The 21,619-nt window shown below is 40.9% G+C and overlaps 1 protein-coding gene across 2 annotated transcripts in view; it reads left to right on the plus strand.

Moving 5' to 3' along the window:
* The window catches only part of flnba (filamin B a), an 88,097-nt gene that overhangs the window by 14,362 nt on the left and 52,116 nt on the right, over window positions 1-21,619 (plus strand). For both annotated transcript variants that reach the window (XM_008302172.1, XM_008302173.1), the window contains exons 2-3: window positions 20,486-20,595; window positions 20,701-20,836. In XM_008302172.1, coding sequence (XP_008300394.1) covers window positions 20,486-20,595; window positions 20,701-20,836 — 246 coding nt within the window. The remainder of the gene's footprint in view (window positions 1-20,485; window positions 20,596-20,700; window positions 20,837-21,619) is intronic.

The following is a 21,619-nucleotide window of genomic DNA, read 5'->3' on the forward strand; positions in this document are numbered from 1 at the left end:
AATGGAAGGGTTTGAATACATCTGAGGAAGACTGTACGATATTTGTGTCCATTGTTGCTAGCCTGAATCCTTCCCTGAATTGATGTCACATGATTGTCGGTCACAGCTGAGTCACTAATGGCTCTCAGTTACACCAAGAACTGCATCATGTTTTGTTTTTTTACAGGATCTGGTTGGAGCAAATGATCTATTTTTGTCTAATTGTTAAATGAGACATATAGGTTACAGTGATTTTTAAGACTGAAAAGCAAGGTGCTGATGTGAAGAAGGTTAAAACTCTGATTGCCTTCTTGCTGGATTTTTGTCAATTGGTGAGCGTGCCTTTAAATCCCGCCGTGGGTTGTTAACAGACCAAAACACGATTAAGAAGGCAGTCAGGGAAACAACACGTCAGATTCATCCGAGTACCTGTGAATGGGTCTGGGCACGTTGGGCTGGATGGAGCTTCACAAGCATATTTCCACGATAAATCTCTTGAGCAATGAGTGATGCGAGTGTCTCTTCTTAACAAGTCGTAGACGACTGTCTGCTGTTGAGAGACAACGTTACAGCATCGTGGTCTGCTGATGTCACAGTTGACTTGATTTTGAGTTCATTTATGGCTGAACGGGACCTCAGTGGTTTAAATGATGAATTACTCTAATAATCTTCATCTTCAGATGGGATTTTCCAGTTCAGTTTTCTGTTTAGGAATTCTTAAAATGACGTCTGCATCTTCTCCCTTGTGAGTTTGCAAATATTTTTCACTTGGTTTCAAACTCTTACGTGAGCAGAAGTTCATTATCAGTGTTTGTGCAATGCAGCCTTCAGGTTTCCACATAGCAGTTGTGCAACTCATCTATTGGACCTGAACTGTTTTGCTTACTCGCGATGATGCCACAAATCTTGCATGCAGGTACACATCTTAAATGCCTTAGACTTTATGATCTCAGAGAAACTGGCTGACAGTGAACCAGGTTGCTAATATGATTTAAAGCACACCGTTTAAGAATCTGTCATACTTTGTGCAATCATTGTGGAGATTTTCAGTAGAGCAAAGCAACAAGTTAAACAATGTTTTGTTTCAGGTCGTGAATTATTTTTATTTCTTTTCGAAACTGGAGCCATAAAATGTACTCTAAAATCTCCACAAGTAAAAGTGAAAGCTGGCAGGAGTGTTTGACATGACCATGTTCTCACTGCTCCTCGACTCCAACAGAAGCTCGTCTTCCTCTTCAGCCCTTCGGTTTCAGGAGAAAACCACAGCAGAGCCGGGTCATGTTTTCTTCTCCTGCCTTCGCTGTCCTCTTTGTTTTCCACTGCACATGTTGCTAATGCAGCTCGACCCAACTGTCAGCTGGTTGAAGAACAAACGCGCCGTCCAGATGAGCGTCAGCTCCTTGTTTCCTGCCTCCACAGAGATGATCAGCGTTTCATCATAAGTGCAACCAGATCAATAATCACAACCAGATCACAACACGTCACCCGCAATAAGTTCAAAACTAGAAAAAAGTTTGGGTTTTTTTGCACCATGAAGGGCGGTTTGGTAGGAATTAAAGCCGACCTGTGGTGTTGGAACAAAAACATATTCTTTGGGGAAAACCGCTCTCAGGTCTTGACTCACACACTTGCATGGTTTTATACGGCAAAGACACGATAAAACCATCAGTACGAAAAACATCAACAAATTTCTTCTCGTAGATTAATCGAAGCAACTGGACTTTATTGAGTTCCTTGAAGATCTTTCACCTCTCATACAAGAGGCTTCATCAGTTCTGACTAGTTGGGAGTTCCAGATACTGATATCCTTAAGGAGCCATTAACACTTGAGTTATGGTTTCAGTTGGGGGTTTGTTGCCTCGCTATGTGGGTCCTTAGTGCTCCCCCTGCCACATTCGTTAGGGTATTTTGTGGCTAGGTGTGAAAGTGGAAACGTCTTCAAGGAAGTTGCTACGATTAATCTACAAGAATAACCACGACCTGGATGACTGAGAATCTTCAGACACGTCCACAAATTTCCCTCCACGCTCTACGTTTTGTGCTTGATTTCACTGTATTTCCTTCAGGCTCACATCAATCCTCTGAACTGAGGGGTTTTGCAGAAATTAAATTATCTTGCACTGTGTAAACACATAATCATTACTGGTTTATTTACAGTGCCAGTGTCATCATGTAAAGCAAGAATCATGAGGCTGAACAGTTAATCAGCAAATTATATAGAAACTGTGATTTAAAGTTTTTAGGAAACTGATGCAGCAACAGTTTAGTTGACAACCAAAGTGGGAGAGGCCACTGGTCTCAGCCGGCTGTTCCCATTTCATAATTTTTCTTAAATTATACCCTCAGTGTGATGATCTTACGGGTTTGTGGTAATACCGCTTTTAGTTCTTTCAACTTTAGAAATCAGATTTTGCTTGTCTGTATGACCTAGACGCCTCTATGTACTGCAGTTCCCATGAGCCTTGGCTGCTGTTTCTTCATTGCTGAATTTGCAACAAACAGTGACATAGATACCAAAAAAACCCTGAAGAAGAAACATCCCATTAGTTGGGCAAGATGTAATTGTTCTTATTGAGAACTGCCGTGATTTAAACCCAAGGGAAGTCTTCACACATCATTACATGATGTAGGTGCATAGGAGAGGGACGAGCGTCTCCAATGGGTACAAAACAGACTTCAACACACTGTCCAACTTACAATGATGAATTTATTAGTCCAATGTTTTGGTGCTGGACCTTCTAAACTGGAAGAATTTCATTTCATGCAACAGCCTGATATAATGACACAACCAGACACTTGCCAGAAGCTTGTGGACGGCAACCAGAAATGCCTGTTTGAGGTGAAAATGGCCAAATAACATTTAACTAAATACTAAAACAGCTGTGTGTATAATTCTGACCCCGCAGATTTTGTCATATTTAAGGAAAATTTGAAAGAACCCAAATGCATGATTTATTTTATTTATTATTATTTTTTTACGACAAAGAAATGCGTTTCAATATGTAAACTTTTGTAGCTCTTCGGTCATTAGTCAGCTGTAATCAGTGTAAACTCTGCATTTCTGAGGTTCACTGTGTCCTGAAAACAACACACCGAGCTGCGACATGTACTGCCAAAAGCCTCATTCAGGTGTGACTGAATCAGAAAGCTCCACGTGAGCGTTTAAAAAGCTGCTAAAACACACGAGGTGCACGGCATCCTCCTTCTGAGGAAAGGAGCTTCGATTGGACACTTGGTGATGTTGACCTCCATGTTTAATGTATACACAGAAATCAAGCTTTGTGCTGTTTATCTCCCCTCCCACGCTAACAGGCTGTGTGAGACACAGGCCTCAGTGTTTCTGCAGAAAAGGTAACATGAGAGAGGCCAGGATATAGACTTACACACCAACATGCACCTCCTCTCTGCAGAGAAAGCGTCTTTGTTGCTTTCAGGTCTAAATGCAGAAGCTTTTTGCAGGTTTTTCCAGTGTGAAGCTTAAAGGGAACAAATGTGACATTAAATCCTCTTTAGAAAACCTTCAAAGGTGTCATTACAGGAGATTAATCGATGTTCATTAGCCAACCAAGTGCTGAAGACGCTGCTGAAGTCACTTCACCTGAATGACATGAAAACAGCACATCTCAGGGTTTGAGATTTGTGCTGCTTTAGATTCCAGGTGGAAATTTATTTTGTGTTGCAACACCACACACACCCCTCCGTCTGTGTTGCCGCCACCTGTCATTTTGCTGCAGTCCTTATGAAGCTGAATTGTTGTCATCACGCCGTTGTGTCATTGTGAGCTGGTGCTGAGCTGTCTTTTGATGTGGCGGATTTGTAATCACAGAGGCAGCAGACATGACGCAGAGTTCAGGACACTCTCTGTTCGCTAAATATTTGGCTAATGACAATGATCAGACTGACAGGAAAATGATAGAGACAGTCCAACAAAACGCACACATACAGTAGACTGAGCTTTATGCTGCTGTGTGTGTGTGGGTGTGTGTGTGTGTGTTGGGATTGTAGGGTTGCATGAATTTAGAGTTTTGTGTGTGTTGAGCTGTTTGAGGGTTCAGGCCTGGTTTAGGGGTGAGGTCAGGCATTCAGCTGTGATGGTTAAAGAGAATATGGAATGCATTAAGGCAGTGAGTGTCCTCACAGAGATAGAAATGCAGACGTGTTTGTGGTTGCAGTGGTTTACTGAAGATTGTTGAGTGATAATCACAGCGGTGAACCTCCTGCAGCCTGGCTCAGCTACAGACATCTCAAACGCCGCTCCTCTTCCTCACTCTGGTTCCTCCTTCCCTCTGCTCTCATGTTTTGCTGCTCCTCTTCTCCTCCTCCTCTCTCATTTGCTCTCTATTCTACTGGTCTCCTGGTCGACAGGTTGATTGGTTGGTCAGTATGTCTCTTGTCCCACCACATTCTCATTGGTGTTCCTTTCATTTATTCCTTTATTTTTGCAGCAGAAGGAGCAGACTACCCGTAAAACCCCCGTGTTTTCACAACTTAACCTGAAGGCTGTATTATGAAGCGAGATAAGCGGGTTAGCGAGGTATGTCGAGCCTAAAGTCAGAGTTTTCAGTGTGGGTTACGTGGCTAGGTCTCCATGGTAACTGATGCTGTGGCGCTATCATGGTCTGGAGCAGGTTATGTTCAGAGTTTTGGATTTAAATCAGCTGGAAGAAGCTTCTGCCTTTAACCAAATTTTCCTGATGATTCTTTATGAGCGATCCAGATTCTCAGCTGAGGGAATGTGTTTCATCTGCATGTTGAGCTGTAAGTTACTATTATGACTGAATGAAGCTGTGTAGTTACAGTATCACACACTGATTAGAACATGGATTATTTTACTGGTGTTTATGACAGAGAATATCCAATCAGTGACATTAATTTCATTTTTGATTTGGTCAAAATGTAAGTAACATCCTGCATTATGGGACAGTGTCGGACCTAATTGCACTTCACAGCTCAGCATCCAACATGGCCGATCATCTAAAAACAGCAGCTAACTTGTTTGTGTTATATTATTCAGTCGTTCTTTTGCTGGATCACCAGTTATTGTAGTTTTATTTTCAGAAATCATATGATACGAATCATATGCGCAAGTGTAATGTTGGCCAGCTCCAAGTCTTTTGATATCTTGCTCTGTAAAATAACCAAGTTAAAGGATTTAATATGCTGTGCACACTAGCTTTTCAGTTTTATTTGAAATTCGTGGAGGCTAATGAGGTGAGCAGCAACGAAAAATGATGTCCAGATTTTTCCTTTTCCAGCAACCAATCCCTTTTCTTGGCTTAACGGTCCTACTTTTGAACGTCTATACTTTGTTTGGTACTGACAAAACAAGTTTCTGTCAAACTATCAATTGACGCAAACTGGTCTGACTTGTAATCTTGTTTTGTCTCTGTCAGATATTTTTATCTGTCAGCAGGCTTACACACAAATGACCAGCTTGAACTTTGTGAAACTAGGTGAAGAGAAAGAGGATGGGTAAAGAAAGAACCCCTAAAATGTTGTAGATCTGGATCACTTCATTTGAAATTGCATGATGGGGCATTTAGGTTGAAAACTGCGCACTCCAAGAGCACCTCTGGTCAGATAGTTCTGATTTAAATGATCATTTAAGGTTGTAGGAAGGCTGCAGTTAATATTTATTGTCATTAACTGTCTTCATCTCATTTAATCAGCTTATAATTTAATTTAAAAACACTACAAATTAGTAAAAATATGGTGCAAAACCAAAGACATTTTCTTTTAGTTGCTTTAGAAAAGCAGCAAATCGTTTCAGCTGAGCTGCTGAATGAAGAAAATGTTTAGCGCTGTTTCTGGAAAAATGACTTTATTTGATTAAGCTGATTAAGGAAGTGAATTTGGGGGTTGACTTATTTTATTTAGACAAAGCCCTTGACTGTCTGCTTATTAGACGTTTCATATAATCGAAAAAAAGAAGTCACTCAAGATTAAGTGAGATTAAACTGGGTATCAGGTTTTGTCTCCAAGCAAACTCTACACCCGGGAGGAAATGTGGATTGACTTCCAGATGATAAAAAATGTTCTGCTCAAATTAATAAGTATCTGATTTGATCAAAAGGTTTACATTTAATTTGGATTCAATCTCGTGACCTCTAAAACCTGGTTTATGTTGCCTCACGGCCCCCTTTTCTCCTCAATTGGTCATTTAACATTTTCCCATTTAGCAGATTTTCTTTTCCTTCTCTCCTTCTCTTCCATTTTTCTTCCCTCTATCATTATCCCCTCTCAGTTTGCCCCTCCTCTTCCTCGCCACATGGCGGTTCTGGTTCTGATGACATCATAGCCTGGGAACAGCGGGGTGAGGTCATGCAGGGCTAAACGCTGCAGTGTGTTTGTCAGTGTGTGTCCTGTTTATGCATGCAGACGTCATGCCAGATGTTTGTGTGGTAATGACAGGGCAGCGCTGGGCTGGTTACTCAGCTCTCTCGTGGCTCCTCCGTCTTCATGTTTTTTTCTGCTGTTTGTATCTGACTTGTTTTAGCTCCACTGCCTTCCCCAGTACTTTATCATTTATGTGGTTAGATTTAATTGATGTTTTCCCCCCTGGTTTCTGCTGATGCTACAGTCTAGTACTGTTTGAGAAGGTGGAGCGGAGCATCTTGTTTAAGTGTCCTGAGAAGTTTGTCTGCACCTCTGATAGTGCGCTGAAACCGTAGTTCAACCATAAAACCGTCCGGAGCTTCTACAGATGTTTTAACTTCTGCTGTTTTCTGTGCACAAGCTGTGGCAACCACCCACTGCTGACATCAGCGTCGGACTTGTCAAAACAGCTCCAGCTCCATACTTCTAGGACTGAATTCAACCCAAGAAAGTCTTGGTCAACTGAGATCATACCTGCTCCTCAACCAATCGATTCGTCGCGCACCATCTCTAGATGAAGTAAATGTTCCACAGTGCGCTGAATGCACTGTACCTGCTAGTGTTCATAGCCTAAATGATTTCTTATAAACATCAGAAGCCAGTATTTTATTATGTTGAATCATTTTAACCTGTTTTGTTTCTACTGAAATAATGACCGACTCAGACTTCTGAAAATAGAACTGCATCAATCGCTGCTCGCAGGACAAAAGTGAATAACGAATATAACACAGACCAGTTGGCTGCAGTTTTTAGGTGATATATTGGTTGTGCCATTGTATGTGATATTGCCTGTTTTTTCGATTCTTGGTGTTTTATAGTTGTTTTGTTTTGCTGTTTTTTAAAAACCAATTTCCAATAAAATAAATTCATTTAAATGCGCTACTCTGGCTCTGATGCAGCTGTCTCTCTCCATAGGTACGCTGTAATATCCATGCTTCCATACTACATAGTACATCAGACAAAAACAAAATCAATATTTTCCAACACATAGTATGTCAAATGTAGTACGCCAAAAATACCAGGATGTCCTACCACATCCTGCCCGATTCTGCAGTTTGCAACCAGCATGCTTTTCTGATCACAATCCGACCTACAATCCTGTGCGTCACGTGTGGCCATGTGTGGCCATGTGTAAACAAGCCTGAGCTGCTGAGTGCACAGACAGGTGACGCCTCATTTTGCATTACAGACTGTGACAGTTTACAGCACAATATTATGGCAAAGTAGCATTTATATCCATCCTAGATGCAGCAGTAAGTACTCTATTAGGGCAACTGCAGTACGTATTTTAAAGTAAAAGGAAAAAGTATGTGATTCAGAATGCTGCCAATCTGGATTCACCGCTCTGTTGTCTCGAGCAAAATCCAAACCGCAGAAGTTGTTATAATTATGAGTACTAATGTTGGTATCGAAAACCAATATTGGTCGACCCCTAGTTCAAACTGTTTGCAGTGTTTACGCACAGCTTTTTGGCCGTGTGTTTTTACCAACCTGCAGCCACACTGATGTCTTCTTTGACATGGTGTCACATAGCGTGGAGCCGACTGTAAACATTAAATAAGTGAGACCTTGCGCTCTCCATTAGGTCGAGTCAGTTCAGAGTTGTGAAAGCAGGTCGACTGTTTTTCCTGCCAGCAGAAATAATAGAATAATGCTGGAAGGCTGTAGTGCTTTTCTCCTTATGAAAGTAGCAGTGAGTAGTGATTGTGCAACCAATGAGAAAATGATCAGATGAGGCCAGTTGACCAGTGGACTTCACAGCTCTACTGACCACAGCGGGTAACTCCTGACCGTAATGACTCAGGTTTCAGGCAGAAGTCTGCCAGATTTTTCCCAGCTGCTCGGTTCATAAACTCTCTGCAGGCTCATCCCTTTAACCCACAGTCAACACTTCAGTTTTTATCACTTTTTCAAGTGTTTTTTGTTAGTCCATTCACTGAATCCTTGTGAGTTTCTCTCAATCTTTGATCTCTTTCTGTCTTCATCTGTGCAGCTGTTTGTCCAACCAAAACCAGATTAAAGAGACGGAGCTACAGAGTGACACAGACTCTGTATCTCGCTCACCCCTCGTAAACCAAATCAAAGCCATTAAAAGCCTCTTTGCTTCTCCTCTGTCTGTAATCTGGATTTTTTTTATTATTATAATTTTTTTTTATTTTGGTGGGGTCGCCCCCTCTGAGCTGCTGGTGCATGACTCATGTGACTCCTATTAAGCGGCGCTGTTATTACAGCAATGCATCATGCAGTGATGTCATCAGTGGGTGCCACAGTTTGGGAGTGGTGATATGATGTTCAACAGTTCAAATGTTGGACCTCAAAAGTAGAGTTTAAAGCGAATTAAAGCTCACTGGAGGTCTAAAGGGTCAATTCACCCAAATTATTAAAAACATACGTTCCTAGAAGATACGCCCAGAGGTTAGTAGAGGTCGTGTTGAAACAATGTCCCTGACAACATGTGACTCATGATACTCCACAGAATGTGTCAGCTGGGTTCAGATGAACTTTTTTCTGTAGAAAAAGTAGCTCCGACCTTTTTTCCTCCATCATATTGTGCGTTTATGTGATCGTGTTGGAATTCAAAACATTTTAAAGGAAAGTAAAATGTTCTGAATTCTTCTAAAAATTCTGACACAGCTTCATGCTTGTAATGTGAACTTGAGCTGAACAGTTAGTCAGTTTAATTCAGTTTTATTTACATAGTGCCAACACAAAATGTCATCTCATAGCACTTCTAATGGTAAACCTTAAAAATTGTAGACAAGGGACAAAGAACACAACAATCCAAAGTTCCCATTGGATTCCCTTGGATCAAGCACTTGGCGACAGTTGGAAGGAGCCCAAAAACCCAAAACAAAGGGAGGTGGGGGATGGCAGAAGGGGTTGGCGTGGGGATAGCAGATGAAGAACAGACAAACAATACATAAGACAGCAATGAACACCTTAGAGATCAGTGAGGCTAGACACTACAGATCAGAGACGTGTAGCTATTTGAATAAAGGACTGATTGCTTTTTGATCAGAAACCTTTTGCGTTTGGTTTGTGAGGGTTTGATGGTTTTCTTTGTCATTTTATGATGGCAAACTCAATATATTTAGCAACATTGTCCTGCTCAAGTATGTTTGGCTCTCGATCTGATCAGAGTCATTTGATGTTTCTTAAATGTTGGCGCTTGTTTGGCAAGCAGAGGGCGGCGGAGGTTTAGCAAGCAAAGGAGCACCGTGATGGAGACTGCTATGAGGTCTGTTGGTGTCAGGCCTGCAAACAAGTGCCAAACTACGTTGGGTAAGGTAGCCATCCCAAATTCCAAATGAACATCTGACAACTGTTTTTGGGAATAGTTTAGACTTTTCTGCCTGAAAACAGAAGTAAATTGTGTGTATTGTTAAATCTAAGTCGTGGGTGGGGGTATGTGCAGACACTGATTGCTTCAAATTTCACGTGATCAATCCTGATCATGGGATCGGTCTTGAAACATTCCTAATACATAGAGTGCTTGAAAAGGAACCAGGCTGTGGGAAATTTAAAGTAAATGTCCCTGTTTTCAGACATTTTGTAAACAACTAGTTGATTAATGGCAAAAAATAGCTACACTACAGGTACTGGTCATTTGCCACAAGTACTACAAGGCAAAGTTTGAGTTAACCCACGGCCCTCATGCTTCACTTGACAACTACTACTGTCAGTGACCATTTTTCCATAAATTTGTCAAGCGAATTTGACGCAAAGTTTTGAAATGTCATAAAAAATAAAATGTAACTCTGCTTCTTTCCAGTAACTGCTAAATAAACTGGACAGTGTAATGTTAGAAAATCTGAAAATTCTGCTTTAGTGTGAGCATGAGGCTCAGATAGCGAGTTAAGCCAGACAGCCACCAGACACTTTTATATCCCTATATCTTTTTTATGGTGTTTTAGTACCTTTTATGATACTTGGTTAATCTTTTATGATAACTTTTTTTTTTTTTTTTGCACTGATTCAGGTTTGCACTTGATTTTCATTGTACATGTTACAATGACAATAAAGCTTTATTCTCTATTCTATTCTATTCTATTCTATTCTATTCTATTCTATTCAACTTAATGCAGAGTCAATCAACACGATTGTCAGTTAGCAGTTCGACACCAGAGAGGTGTGCTCATTTTATAGACCCATTTATAGACCAAACACGCCTGTAACTCCGTCTCATTTAACAGTTAAAAAAAATTCCAGCTGATGGTGCAACCACACACTACAACACATTTTCTAACATGCATGTCTCTAGTCTTCTGCCTTCCTGGTTAACATATTTTTTTTAAATTATTTTTCTTTTTTTTCTTTTTTTTTTTTTTAAGGTCGATTAGCACATTTTTCTCTATAGTATGAATTTGGGGGATAGACTTGACTAATTCAGAGTCCAACGTGGTGTCTTTAAATTCTACCATTTTATACAGCCATAAATTCAAAACCAAGACCAGTTCATTAGCATCTATGACAAAGAAACAACAAATCACATCCTCACACTGGAGGATCACGCCACTTTATAATATTGCAACACTGGTGATCTAAACCACATCCTCTTGACCAAACCCTGATAATGATGTTGGTCATCTTTATTTACATGTCACTGGTTTCTTAGCACAGAGGAATGATGTCATGTTTCTGGAGGAGTATGTGTTCCTGTGTGGGGTGTGCCTTTACTTGAGTAAAAGATGTGACTGCAGTTTGAATGTGTGTGTTCACGGTTGTTTAAATCATGTGTAGTGTTTAAAGTGTGTGTTTGTGTGGCTTTTGTTCCTCAGCCACCATCCATCGGAGCTCAGACGGGGGATGTGGGGGGTAATTTAGGGGGATGGTGGGTGAGGGGTTATGATCTCACCACTGAGGAATCTGTGTGTGTATAGGTCAAAACACAGACACACACACACGGTAGCTCCACATCCTGTTTACCACTGCAGGTACCTCCTGTTCTTTCTGTTTAAACAAATTTCCATCCAAGATTCACTTCAGTCCAAAAAGATAAAAAATAAAAAATCCAACAATTTGGACATTGTCGTATATTTTCCTCAACCTTCCAGGCAGCCCATGGCGCTCATTAAATTTTTAAAAAATAAACCTGAAACCCCCTCCCAAAAAACAGCCAAACCGAAAAAAAACAAGACTGATCCTGTAAAAGAAAAAGAAAAAAGAAAATCTGGCAGCAAGGATGCAGGAAAAAAAAAACATTTAAAAATGATAAACTACTGTAATGTTCAAAAACTGTAAAAATAACAGAAATAGGGGAAATATGCAAAATTAAAAAAAAAAAAAAAAAGCAAAAAAAACTTTAAAAATGTTTTTCAATTTTTCATCCTTCATATACATACTAATACATAATTTAAAATATCTGTAAAAATAATAGGATTTTTAGCAGATATAAATACAGTTGAGTCATTTTACAGTCAAATATTGAACAGGAACAAAGTACTTTTTGTGAAAATGCTATTTTTTACATGCTGTATCTGCAATTTAGCAAAACAAAAGGGAATGCATGTAAAATACCAGTTGAAACTATTTATATTTTTTTCATATTTTTTAACTTTTTCAATTCTTGGGTTTTTTTCTACTAATGGCAAATATATTAAAAACAATTACACTGTTTTTCTGATATAACCAGTAGAAATGGTGTCATTTTATGGTCAAACATTGCAAATGAGCATATTACCATTTGTAAAAAAACATTTGGTGTGAACATTTACAGTGGGCTGTTTGGTGGCTCGGGTGTTGGCACCGTCACCTCAGGGTGGGTTCTCTCTGGGTTCTCCGGCTTCCTCCCACAGTTCAAAAACATGCTGAGGTTAATTGGTGATTCTAAATTGTCTGTAGGTGTGAATGTCCCCTGCCTTCACCCTGAGTCAGCTGGGATAGACTCCAGCCCCCCACGACCCCAAGCGGTGTATAGATAATGGATGGATGGGCATTATTTACAGATTTGGCTTGTGTATCTCTCAGTGGCTCTACCAACTTTGGCGTGTGATCTTTTTAAAGCTGTTGTGATGCTTGACGCGCTGATCATCAGTATAGCAAACAATGCTGTAAGGAGACGAGGCTTCCTTTGATGTAATTTATCACCTTATTAGATTTACACGAGTCATTGAACAGGTAACTGGTAAAGATGCGTTAGGTCGGTGAGCCAAAGGTTTTCCGGGAGGGGGGCGTGGTCGGCTGCATGTTAGCTGACATCAGTGTGATGATGTGCCTCAGGCATCAACTGTTCTGTCCTGTTCAGCAGTAAATTGTTGGTTAGGAAGCTGAACATGTGTCTCTGTGGGGCGTCATGCGATGAAACAGCTGTTCCAAGTGGGATAGAAGATGTGCCTCTGAGGGCAAGAGACATGGAGAGACAGAAAGGGAGAGAGGGAGGCAACATCAAGGTACAGTTAGCAGACAGAAGGATCTCACCTCCAGACAGGAGAGTGTTAGCGGTGCTGCGTACTGCTAATAAGAAAACACGGCGCTGTTTACTCAAGAATTAAAAAATAAATCGATTAGGACAAGTGAACTTTTTTTGGAGTCAGGAAGGCCGACATAAAACATTGAGTGTTAATAAAACTCACACAAAGGCTGATAGTCCATATAGATTGTCCTTTTGAAAAGTATTATTTGTCTGTACTACAGAGGGCTGCAGTTCCAGGGCCGCACTTCTGGGACCGTTCTGAATTAAAGTACGCTCAAATTCCACATACATAGTACTTTCTCTCAAAGTTCAGGATTCTAGTATAGTTTTAAAAGTTTATTCCAACCCAGTAGTACTTTTAAACACGCAAGTTTGAAGATGTATTCCATCCTCAGTGCTACTTTTTGTACGTACAGTTTTCAAAGTTTGCTCCAGCCAAATAGTACTTTCAAACTAGCAAGTTATGTATTAAAAGTTTGAGGTTTAATGGTTTTATTCAACCCAAAACACAACTCTCTGTCCATGCATTTATCGTTTTAAAGGTCTGTTTATTTTTCTTTCATATACTGTGTTGATCCTGGAAGGGGATCAGGTGAGTCTACATACTACTGATAGTTTACTGCTTACAGTTTCAGTTTGTTTCCATACTTGACTCCTCTCTGCTCTGTGTAAACAGCCCGAGGTTCAGCCAGAAAGTCCCTGCATTTTTGTGCCCAACTATTTCACAGTTGTACGCGTTTCGAAATGAAACTCGCAGAATGACGTGATGTTGATGAAATGTGACAATTTACAGCTTAGATTTGGTTGCTCAAATCACAAATGAATAGTTCAAGGACTGTCTGAAACTTTACAATCAGACATTTCTTTCTGTTTCTGCATTTTTTAGCTTTGACAAATCGTCTCGTTTGGGTTTTTCTCTTTTTAATGTTATCGATGACATGCCTTGTAGACCTGCGGGCAGATTTTGGGGTTCAGAGGGTCTTTTGAAACGCTGACTTATAAAACATTTAATGATTATTTTGAGTTTCTAGGACTGAATAGACCATGTGATTCACTACCTTGCAGCTTTAGGTGAATGCTCAGCTCATCATTTGGCTGAAATATGTTGTGAAACATGGAGGATCTTATCTTTGTCTTCCTGTTACACTTTTTACTGAAGTTGATGTTTGACAGGATGGTTAGCTGTCCGGCCGAGGTAATGACCCACTGGACGGTTAGTGGGTTTTTAGTTCAGCTCAGGATCACAGGGCAGGTGGTTTTATTAATAACGCTGCCTCATTATGTAAGCCGCTGCAGCAGCCAGGGTGTGCCACGCTGATAAGGAGCCGTTCTGTTCCAGCCCGGTTCACCTTTGCTCACACACACACCCACACTCTTTATCTCCCTCTCGCTTTCCGTTGCTCCTCGTACATGCTCGCGCTTTCTTTGTCTCTCCTAATGCAAACTTAAACCCTCCCAGCACCCACTTCTCCATTTGTGTCCATGTTGTTACTGTATTGTTGCGTCTCCACAGCAACGCGGTCAACAAATCAGCAGGTATCTGCGGGGATAGCGGCTCAGTGAGAGGCTCAAACAGTGTTTACGTGACACAGATCCGTGGTGAATTAAATGGGGGCGGTTTTGTGAATGAGTCTGTGGACAGATAAATCTCCAAATGAAAGAGGGGCTGACGGCAGCGTTCAATGCTGCTGAGGGGGCGCGGAGGAGCTCCCATGAGGGATGTGTTGTTTGTAACATGTTATACAGCCATTCAGCAGGTGGAAAGAGTTCAGGGGTTAAAGAAAGTAAACGCCGAGATGTCTTGACTACCTGGATTTACCTGGAGGGAAAGATTTCTTGAGTTGTGCAGCCTCATCGTGGAGACAGAATCTTATCTGTAGATGCTACTGTGATACCAACAATGCTGTGTACTGATTTTTATTTTCTAAGAACCATCAGCAGTTTTACAGCAAGTTATTAACGGTTAAAACTATTTTTCCTAAAGACAGGCTGCCAAAATAGAACCATGTTTATCGTCACTGCACAGTGTACACAGTGCGGTCTGTGAACTCAGTGTCCCAGCTGTAAACATCACACCCTCAGTCTCTGATCGTCATCTCAGGCTCTCTGCCACTCTCCCCACATTCAGCCAGTATGTGGACTGCCCAACCAGAGACGGTGGGGCCTTGGACCTGCTGTGTGCGAACACTAGGATGCATATTTCTTAGTTATTGTTATTTTCTTGTACTTTCTTTCTATGTTTTTGGATGCTGCTGTTTACAATAATTTCCCAGGTCTGGGATAAATAAAGTATATTCTATTCTATGATGAAGTAGCATAATCCTGTCAGCGCATTCACACAATCAGACAAGAGTTCATAAAACAGAAGACAGTAAAAAATGTGCAAAAATATGATACAAATACTGTAGAAAAATAGCATGTACAAGTGTAACCTGTGAAAACAATGACATAGCCTATTTTTGTAATGATATCTAGACTTTGTGTCAATAATTGTTTAAAGTTCACTCGTCTACTTGCTCTTTAGCTGTGTGAGTTGGGTGCGGTCCGGGTGTTGCAGACCAGTCAGTTCCTTGAGTCTGTGGAGGATACGACTGATAACATGACTGATAACATTTCGTCTTTACCTGCCCAGGTGCGTGTGTGCGTTGGCAAGCTGCTGAGCTGGAGTATTTATGGCTGTTTTCTTTGGACCAAACCCAGAGCATTACATCAGCGCCGTTCACCGAGACCTCGTTATGCAAAATATTAGTTTTCTCTGAGTTTAGACGATGGAGTGATGTTGGGTCTCCAGACCGGGTCACATGAGGAGGATGGAGGGACAGATCTTTATGAGGCTTTAGGCAGCAGCTGACTGTTGGAGCTGCTAAAACCTTCTGTGAACCTCTGCAGGAGCTGCATTCTGTAAATGCCACAAATACTCGTCTGTGTTGCTGTTTGGCTCTTCCTCTTTCATCGTTATGACTTGCTGCATTTAATTAACCTCGCCCCCAACCTCTGTGTGAACAATGGGCTACCATGGCAATAGCCTCGTTACTCACAAGACTGTGTCGCCACACACGCACGCACCCACCCACCCACCCACACTCAGAAAAACAGTGTTTTGCTCCCAGGATGATGTTCTTCAGAACTGCTCTGACGAAAGACGGAAGCAAATCAGTTAAGATTAGAAGGTAACCACTGAAGTGTTGAAGAGTTCTACCAAAGTACACATCTGAAAACAGAGAAAGTAAACTATCTTCATTGTTAAATAGCCTGTGTGTCTGGTTGCTTTAACACAATTTTCCTGCATAGAGGAATTTCTGGCAGCCCCACAAAGATTTAAACCAGAGCCAACATGATAAGAATTGAGAATAAAATAGCAATTACATTTTTTAAAAATTGCTTTTTATAATTGGAGCTTCATTTATAGAAGCATTTCTGTTTATCAAATGTTTAGATTTCTGTCAAATAAGGTACCACACACTCGGTGTCTTTACTGTATGCTGACTATGCTTTATGTTGTGTAGTCGCCTCCCAAAGGCCCTTTCTGAGCCAGAAAACTGTTAAAGGAGTCACGAGGTAAATGTAAGGCGTCACATTTACAGGATTTATTTACTTATTTATTTAATGTTTATTTTACCAGGTATGTTAGTTAAGAACTGATTCTCATTTTCAGTAACAACCTGGTCAAGAGGTGGCATACAAACAAGATGAACAACACCCCAGGTTACATATACAGCAAATCACACAATATTACAAAACAAGTTACACCAAGACTTGTACAATATAGAGGCTGAAACAGGCGCAGTGGTGCTGAAGTGTTGCTCTCACTGATTTATTTTAAACGACGAGAGCGGTCCGTATGAGGTGGGTTTTAGGGATTGTTGCAAAGAGTTCCAGTCATTAGCAGCAGATAACTGGAATGAGGATCGACCAAGAGCGGTACAGACTTTGAGAATGTGGAGGTTAATGAGACTGTCAGAACGAAGAGTAAGGACACTGTCATGGCTGAATTAAAATAGGAAAAACACATGCCTACGACACAAATGCATGTAATTCATGCATGCCTACTTCCTGAAAAAGCAAAAAAGCTTTAAAACTCCTGCTTGAATCCGTTTTCTTCTCCTTGTACATTGCTGCAGCTGGTCACAGTGGCTCAACATGAATGGGTCACAGGCCAAAAAGCTTGGAACTTGGTGCACTCGAGGTGACTAAAGGGGGAAAAATAGCTGCTTAAAGGTACAAAAGTACAGTTTTCATCCCTTCCTCATGCATCAACTCAACAACTATGTCAGAAGTTTAACGGTTTGTTGGGTCTTCTCTGGTTTCAGTGAAGAAAGTGTGTGCTTAGTGAGATTGATGAGCCGGTGAGCTCAGAGTGGATGTGTGGGGGGGTGAAAGGCCGCTGACAGGATGTTAGCTGCAGACACACTCAGACACTCACACAGGTGTGGCATTACAATGATGTGAGGCACAAAGAATTCAAACAGGTGGAGAGAGTGAAATGGTTGGAGGAGGGACGAGTGTAAAAGTTCTGAACAGCAGGGGGATGGGAAATATGGAAGGCAGGATGTCGCAACCTCTCCTCTGTGGACAGACTGTGTGTGTGAACTCCGGTGTTTTGTCACTGTGGGTGAGGCAGCAGCCAAAAACTCCACCTAAACCTGAGTTGCTGAAACATGTTTGGACCACAGCTGACGGAGCAGAGCTGCAGCTCCTCTGGGAGAATCACAGGATTTCCCACAATGTGGCGACACAGCTCTCAACTGCTGAGCCCGACAGCACGCTGCCAAATGCTGACTTGCAGCGACACAGTTGCATGAACAGGCAGAGGCAAACATGTTCAGTAACTCTGAAGTAGGACAGGTTTTCTACCAATTAATCTCTGAACTATTACACTGATTAGTCTGTTATTCTAAATAAGTTTCCTCCAGAAAAGCCAAGCGACAACCTTTAAGTTTATTTCATCTTGACAAGCTGTAACTATTTGTATAATGCAGCAGCAGCATATGAAATGTACACAGAGTTTGCACATTTAAATGCAAAACTGTAGAGTTCAACCAATAAATAAGACATTTTTTAGTCATTAGTGCAACTCTAGAGACACAGAGCAGTTAAAGCAGCTTTTTTCCTTCTATCATGTAATTGTCTGAATTTGGTAGCAGCTTTAAATTTTATTAAAATACAACTGTTGTTTGTTTTAAATATATTTTTTGGGCTTTTTGCCTTTATTTTAGAGCAGTAGAGATAGACAGGAAATGTGGGAGACGAATGGGGAGAGACCTGCAGCAAAGGGTCGTGAGCGGGAGTCAAACCCACGACCGCTGCATCGGGGAACCATAGCCCCTGTTCATGGGTCACACGCTCAGCAAGGTGAGCTATAGGGACGTCCATAGGGACGCCCATAGGGACGCCCAAAGGGACGCCCATAGGGACGGCCACAGTTGTTTTTAACTTGTGTATGTTGTGGTTATAAAGTCAGGAGTTTAGCAGAGCAGCAGCCTCGAAGCGACTTCTGGTTAACATGTAGTCTGACTGAGCCTTGTGTCAGTCACTGTTTCATACTTGTTCTGTTATCTGACCACAGAAGCAGAAAAATATGTAAAAAAGAAAAGCTTTGTTGGAAATTCAGCTGTATTTAAATACAGTGTGTGTGAGCACAGAGGGCAGGAGAGAAGCAATCAGAATTATATGGTCATAGTAGCAGCAATCAGCGGAGTTCTCCTATTTAGTCTTCCAGACAAACATGTACATTTCCCTGATTATTTGCGTTGTCGTATTTTATTATAAACTCCTAAATGTGTCATTCATAATGTTTTATTACAGTGTAATATTTCATTTTGTGCTTTAAAAGAATCGTCTGAGGTTCAGTTTGTTTAAAAGAAGGTGTGATAACTGTGTGACAGTGTCGGCGTCCTTGACATTTCTCACCCCATCATTGTTTTGCCAAAACTGTAAGTGCTGCAGGAGGAAAAAATGTCAGTGTCATGGGAGAGGGAAACAGCAACAGAGAGATTAAAGATGATTGTTTTGTCTGCTTCGCTCTGAACTCTGTGCTGCAGCCAAAGATTTGCTAATACAGCTCTGTGTGGTGTGAGGTACCAGCTGGTACAGTGAGGTCTGATTATTAAGCAGCATTACCCAGCAGCCCTCTGTTCTGCTCTGCTAAAAAACAGGTACGCTGTTTATATCCACAGTAATCTGGCAGCAAGTTTGTCATTGGATGAGCTCAATGTTTTTCATCGGTGTCTGACATAAAGTCTGCAGGCTGGACGCCAAACACGCCGGTCAGGAATGGCAGTAGATTAAAGCTGCCTGTTTTTGTTAATGTGGACTCTGGTGGTTGAATGTTACTGACTGTAGGAACTGAAATGCACACATTAATATCTCAGCTTGGGATTGTTTAGTCTGTGTCGTCTACACGCAAGCTTTGGAGTTAAAGTTCAGTTAAGTAGGTTAAGCTTCATGCTTTTGGAGTTAATACTAGGGAATCCAATTTAATTCACTACAATACAGCTTCATTTGTTACTGTACGATGCAGGAGCTCGCAGCAGACACACAAAGACAGGAATTAGGGTTGAACAACATATCATCTATAACCAACTGTATTGTCAAGTTGTCTCAAACACATCATACTACGACTCTTTTTGCGACTTCATACAAAAAGAAAACTCCCAAAGGTGTTTTTTTTTAGTTTTTAAAAACTTGTTTCCCAAGACATGAGTTTGTCAACATGCAGACTGAGTGAGGAGCAGTGAAAAGGACGACTGTCGCACAAAGAAACACACTGTCAGTGCTACTGAATTAAGGATGATGTTGACCACAAACAGGTACTCTGTCGTCACTGTCTCACAATGTTGAGACCACACGAGGAAACGCAACAAATTCATTTAATTGTTGAAATCAGCACCACAAACCTCCGTATGACGAGCGCAAAACCAGATCTGGGTGTCATCCAAAACCAAAAACCTATTTTGGATTCCTTTTCCAGTGTTACATCACATGAAAGGTCCCAGATTATATTATTTTGAATTATTTTTTATTTTCTATGCAGATCACTACAATCATTCTAGAATTAATATATCTTTCCAAATAGATATTTAGGTCATCGTGAAATTTCTGTATTTTTTGGGGGTTTTTTTTGTCAGTTTTTTCCTCCAATATCATGCAGCCCTTAGAGGAATAGAAGGAAAAACACTGTTAATGAAATTAAACGTGAGCTATAAGCTTAAACAAGATACCTGGAATTGATAGTTAGTAGTTAGAATTGTCTAAAAGAAAAAAAAAGCTGCAAAACGTAATCAAGCCATATAAAAGCACTGAAACTATATGAGATGAGGAACTGAGAAGGACCGCAAACATGATGGTTCACAGGTGTAGTTTGCTTTTGGGAGCTGGGGGTAAAATCTGTTTGAACCTAGAAATAATTTACATGTAATGCGTCTTATTTTACGAGCAGTTTGAGCACAGTGACCTGTGACTCTTTCAATGTTCTTCAGTACATGTAATCAGTTACTTTTATTAGCGTATCAGTCACAGATTGTTGGAATGAAGTCTCCAGTTGTGGCTCTGATATTTGTGGTTTGGGTCAATTTTTCCCCTCTGCGTTGTTTTAAAAATGTGTCGTTGTGTTATTAGGGTTGACAGTAGTTTTCATAGAGAGGAAACAGCAGCTACGACTGTGGTTCTGTAGCAGCAGACTGTGAATCTGACCTGAGCTTTACCTGTTTTCTCCTTCAGACTCTAAAGCCATCGTAGACGGGAACCTGAAGCTGATCCTGGGTCTGATCTGGACTCTGATCCTGCACTACTCCATCTCTATGCCCATGTGGGAGGGCGAGAGCGAAGAGGTAACGACTTCACCCACATTTCCCTAAACTTGTGTTGATCTCCTGAAACTTTGTCGACATGAGAGTTACCGCTGATGTTTAAACTCGTCACCTGTTTGTGTTCAGTCAGAGTCAAAGACACCGAAGCAGCGTCTGCTGGGCTGGATCCAACACAAAGTCCCTGATCTCCCAATTAACAACTTCAGCCAGGACTGGAGTAACGGCAGAGCACTGGGAGCACTGGTGGACAGCTGCGCACCAGGTACACTTTTTGTGTTTCAAGGGTGTGGAGCCGTGGCAATTTCGTGTCATCCATTAGTGTAACAGTATGAATGTGGAAAAACCAGAGTACAGATTCGATGATGTGAATTCACTTTCTCTTCTAGTTTGACCTGAATCAGCAGCTGCAGGAATTTTGTCTTGACTTTGTTCCTTATTTATAAGATTGATATGAAAGAACTTTTATAATCCTGAAGGAAATATTTCTGCCACTCAGAACAGAAACTGATATGCCAGCAGCAAGTACGAAACATTACTAAACATAAAAACAAGTATAAGACTAGAATAGAAAAGTAAGAAGTAATACCAGCAATTGTACTGAGGTCATAAATTAATATGACACAAGATAATGAAATATTACGTAAGATTTTGAAATATTGCACCTGAACAATGAAACATTGGATTTGCAAACTGTTTATTCACAATTGACAAATACAATCAGCTGAGAAGTCTGAAAGTTTGAGTCTGGAAATGTCTTGAATCTTCTTGCAGCAGACTGAGTTAGATGTGGCTGACAAACTGGTAACTGAGTCTATTTTAACATACATTTTTAGAGTATGAAAGATGAGCCAGACAACAAAGTGTTTCTCTAATAAGACGTATTAAAAAGACCAAAGCGTCGGTGAGAGATGTTACTGTTAATGTGACACCTGAGACTAACACACTGGTCACTGGTTTATTATTTAACACAAAAACAGGAGCGAGCTCTGGTTTGTTAGTCATATTATGTATATGGTTTAAACTTGAGCTTATTGTTGCTTGTTGT

This window comes from Stegastes partitus, unplaced genomic scaffold, assembly GCF_000690725.1.
Source record: "Stegastes partitus isolate 25-593 unplaced genomic scaffold, Stegastes_partitus-1.0.2 Scaffold1770, whole genome shotgun sequence".
NCBI classification, from domain to species: domain Eukaryota; kingdom Metazoa; phylum Chordata; class Actinopteri; family Pomacentridae; genus Stegastes; species Stegastes partitus.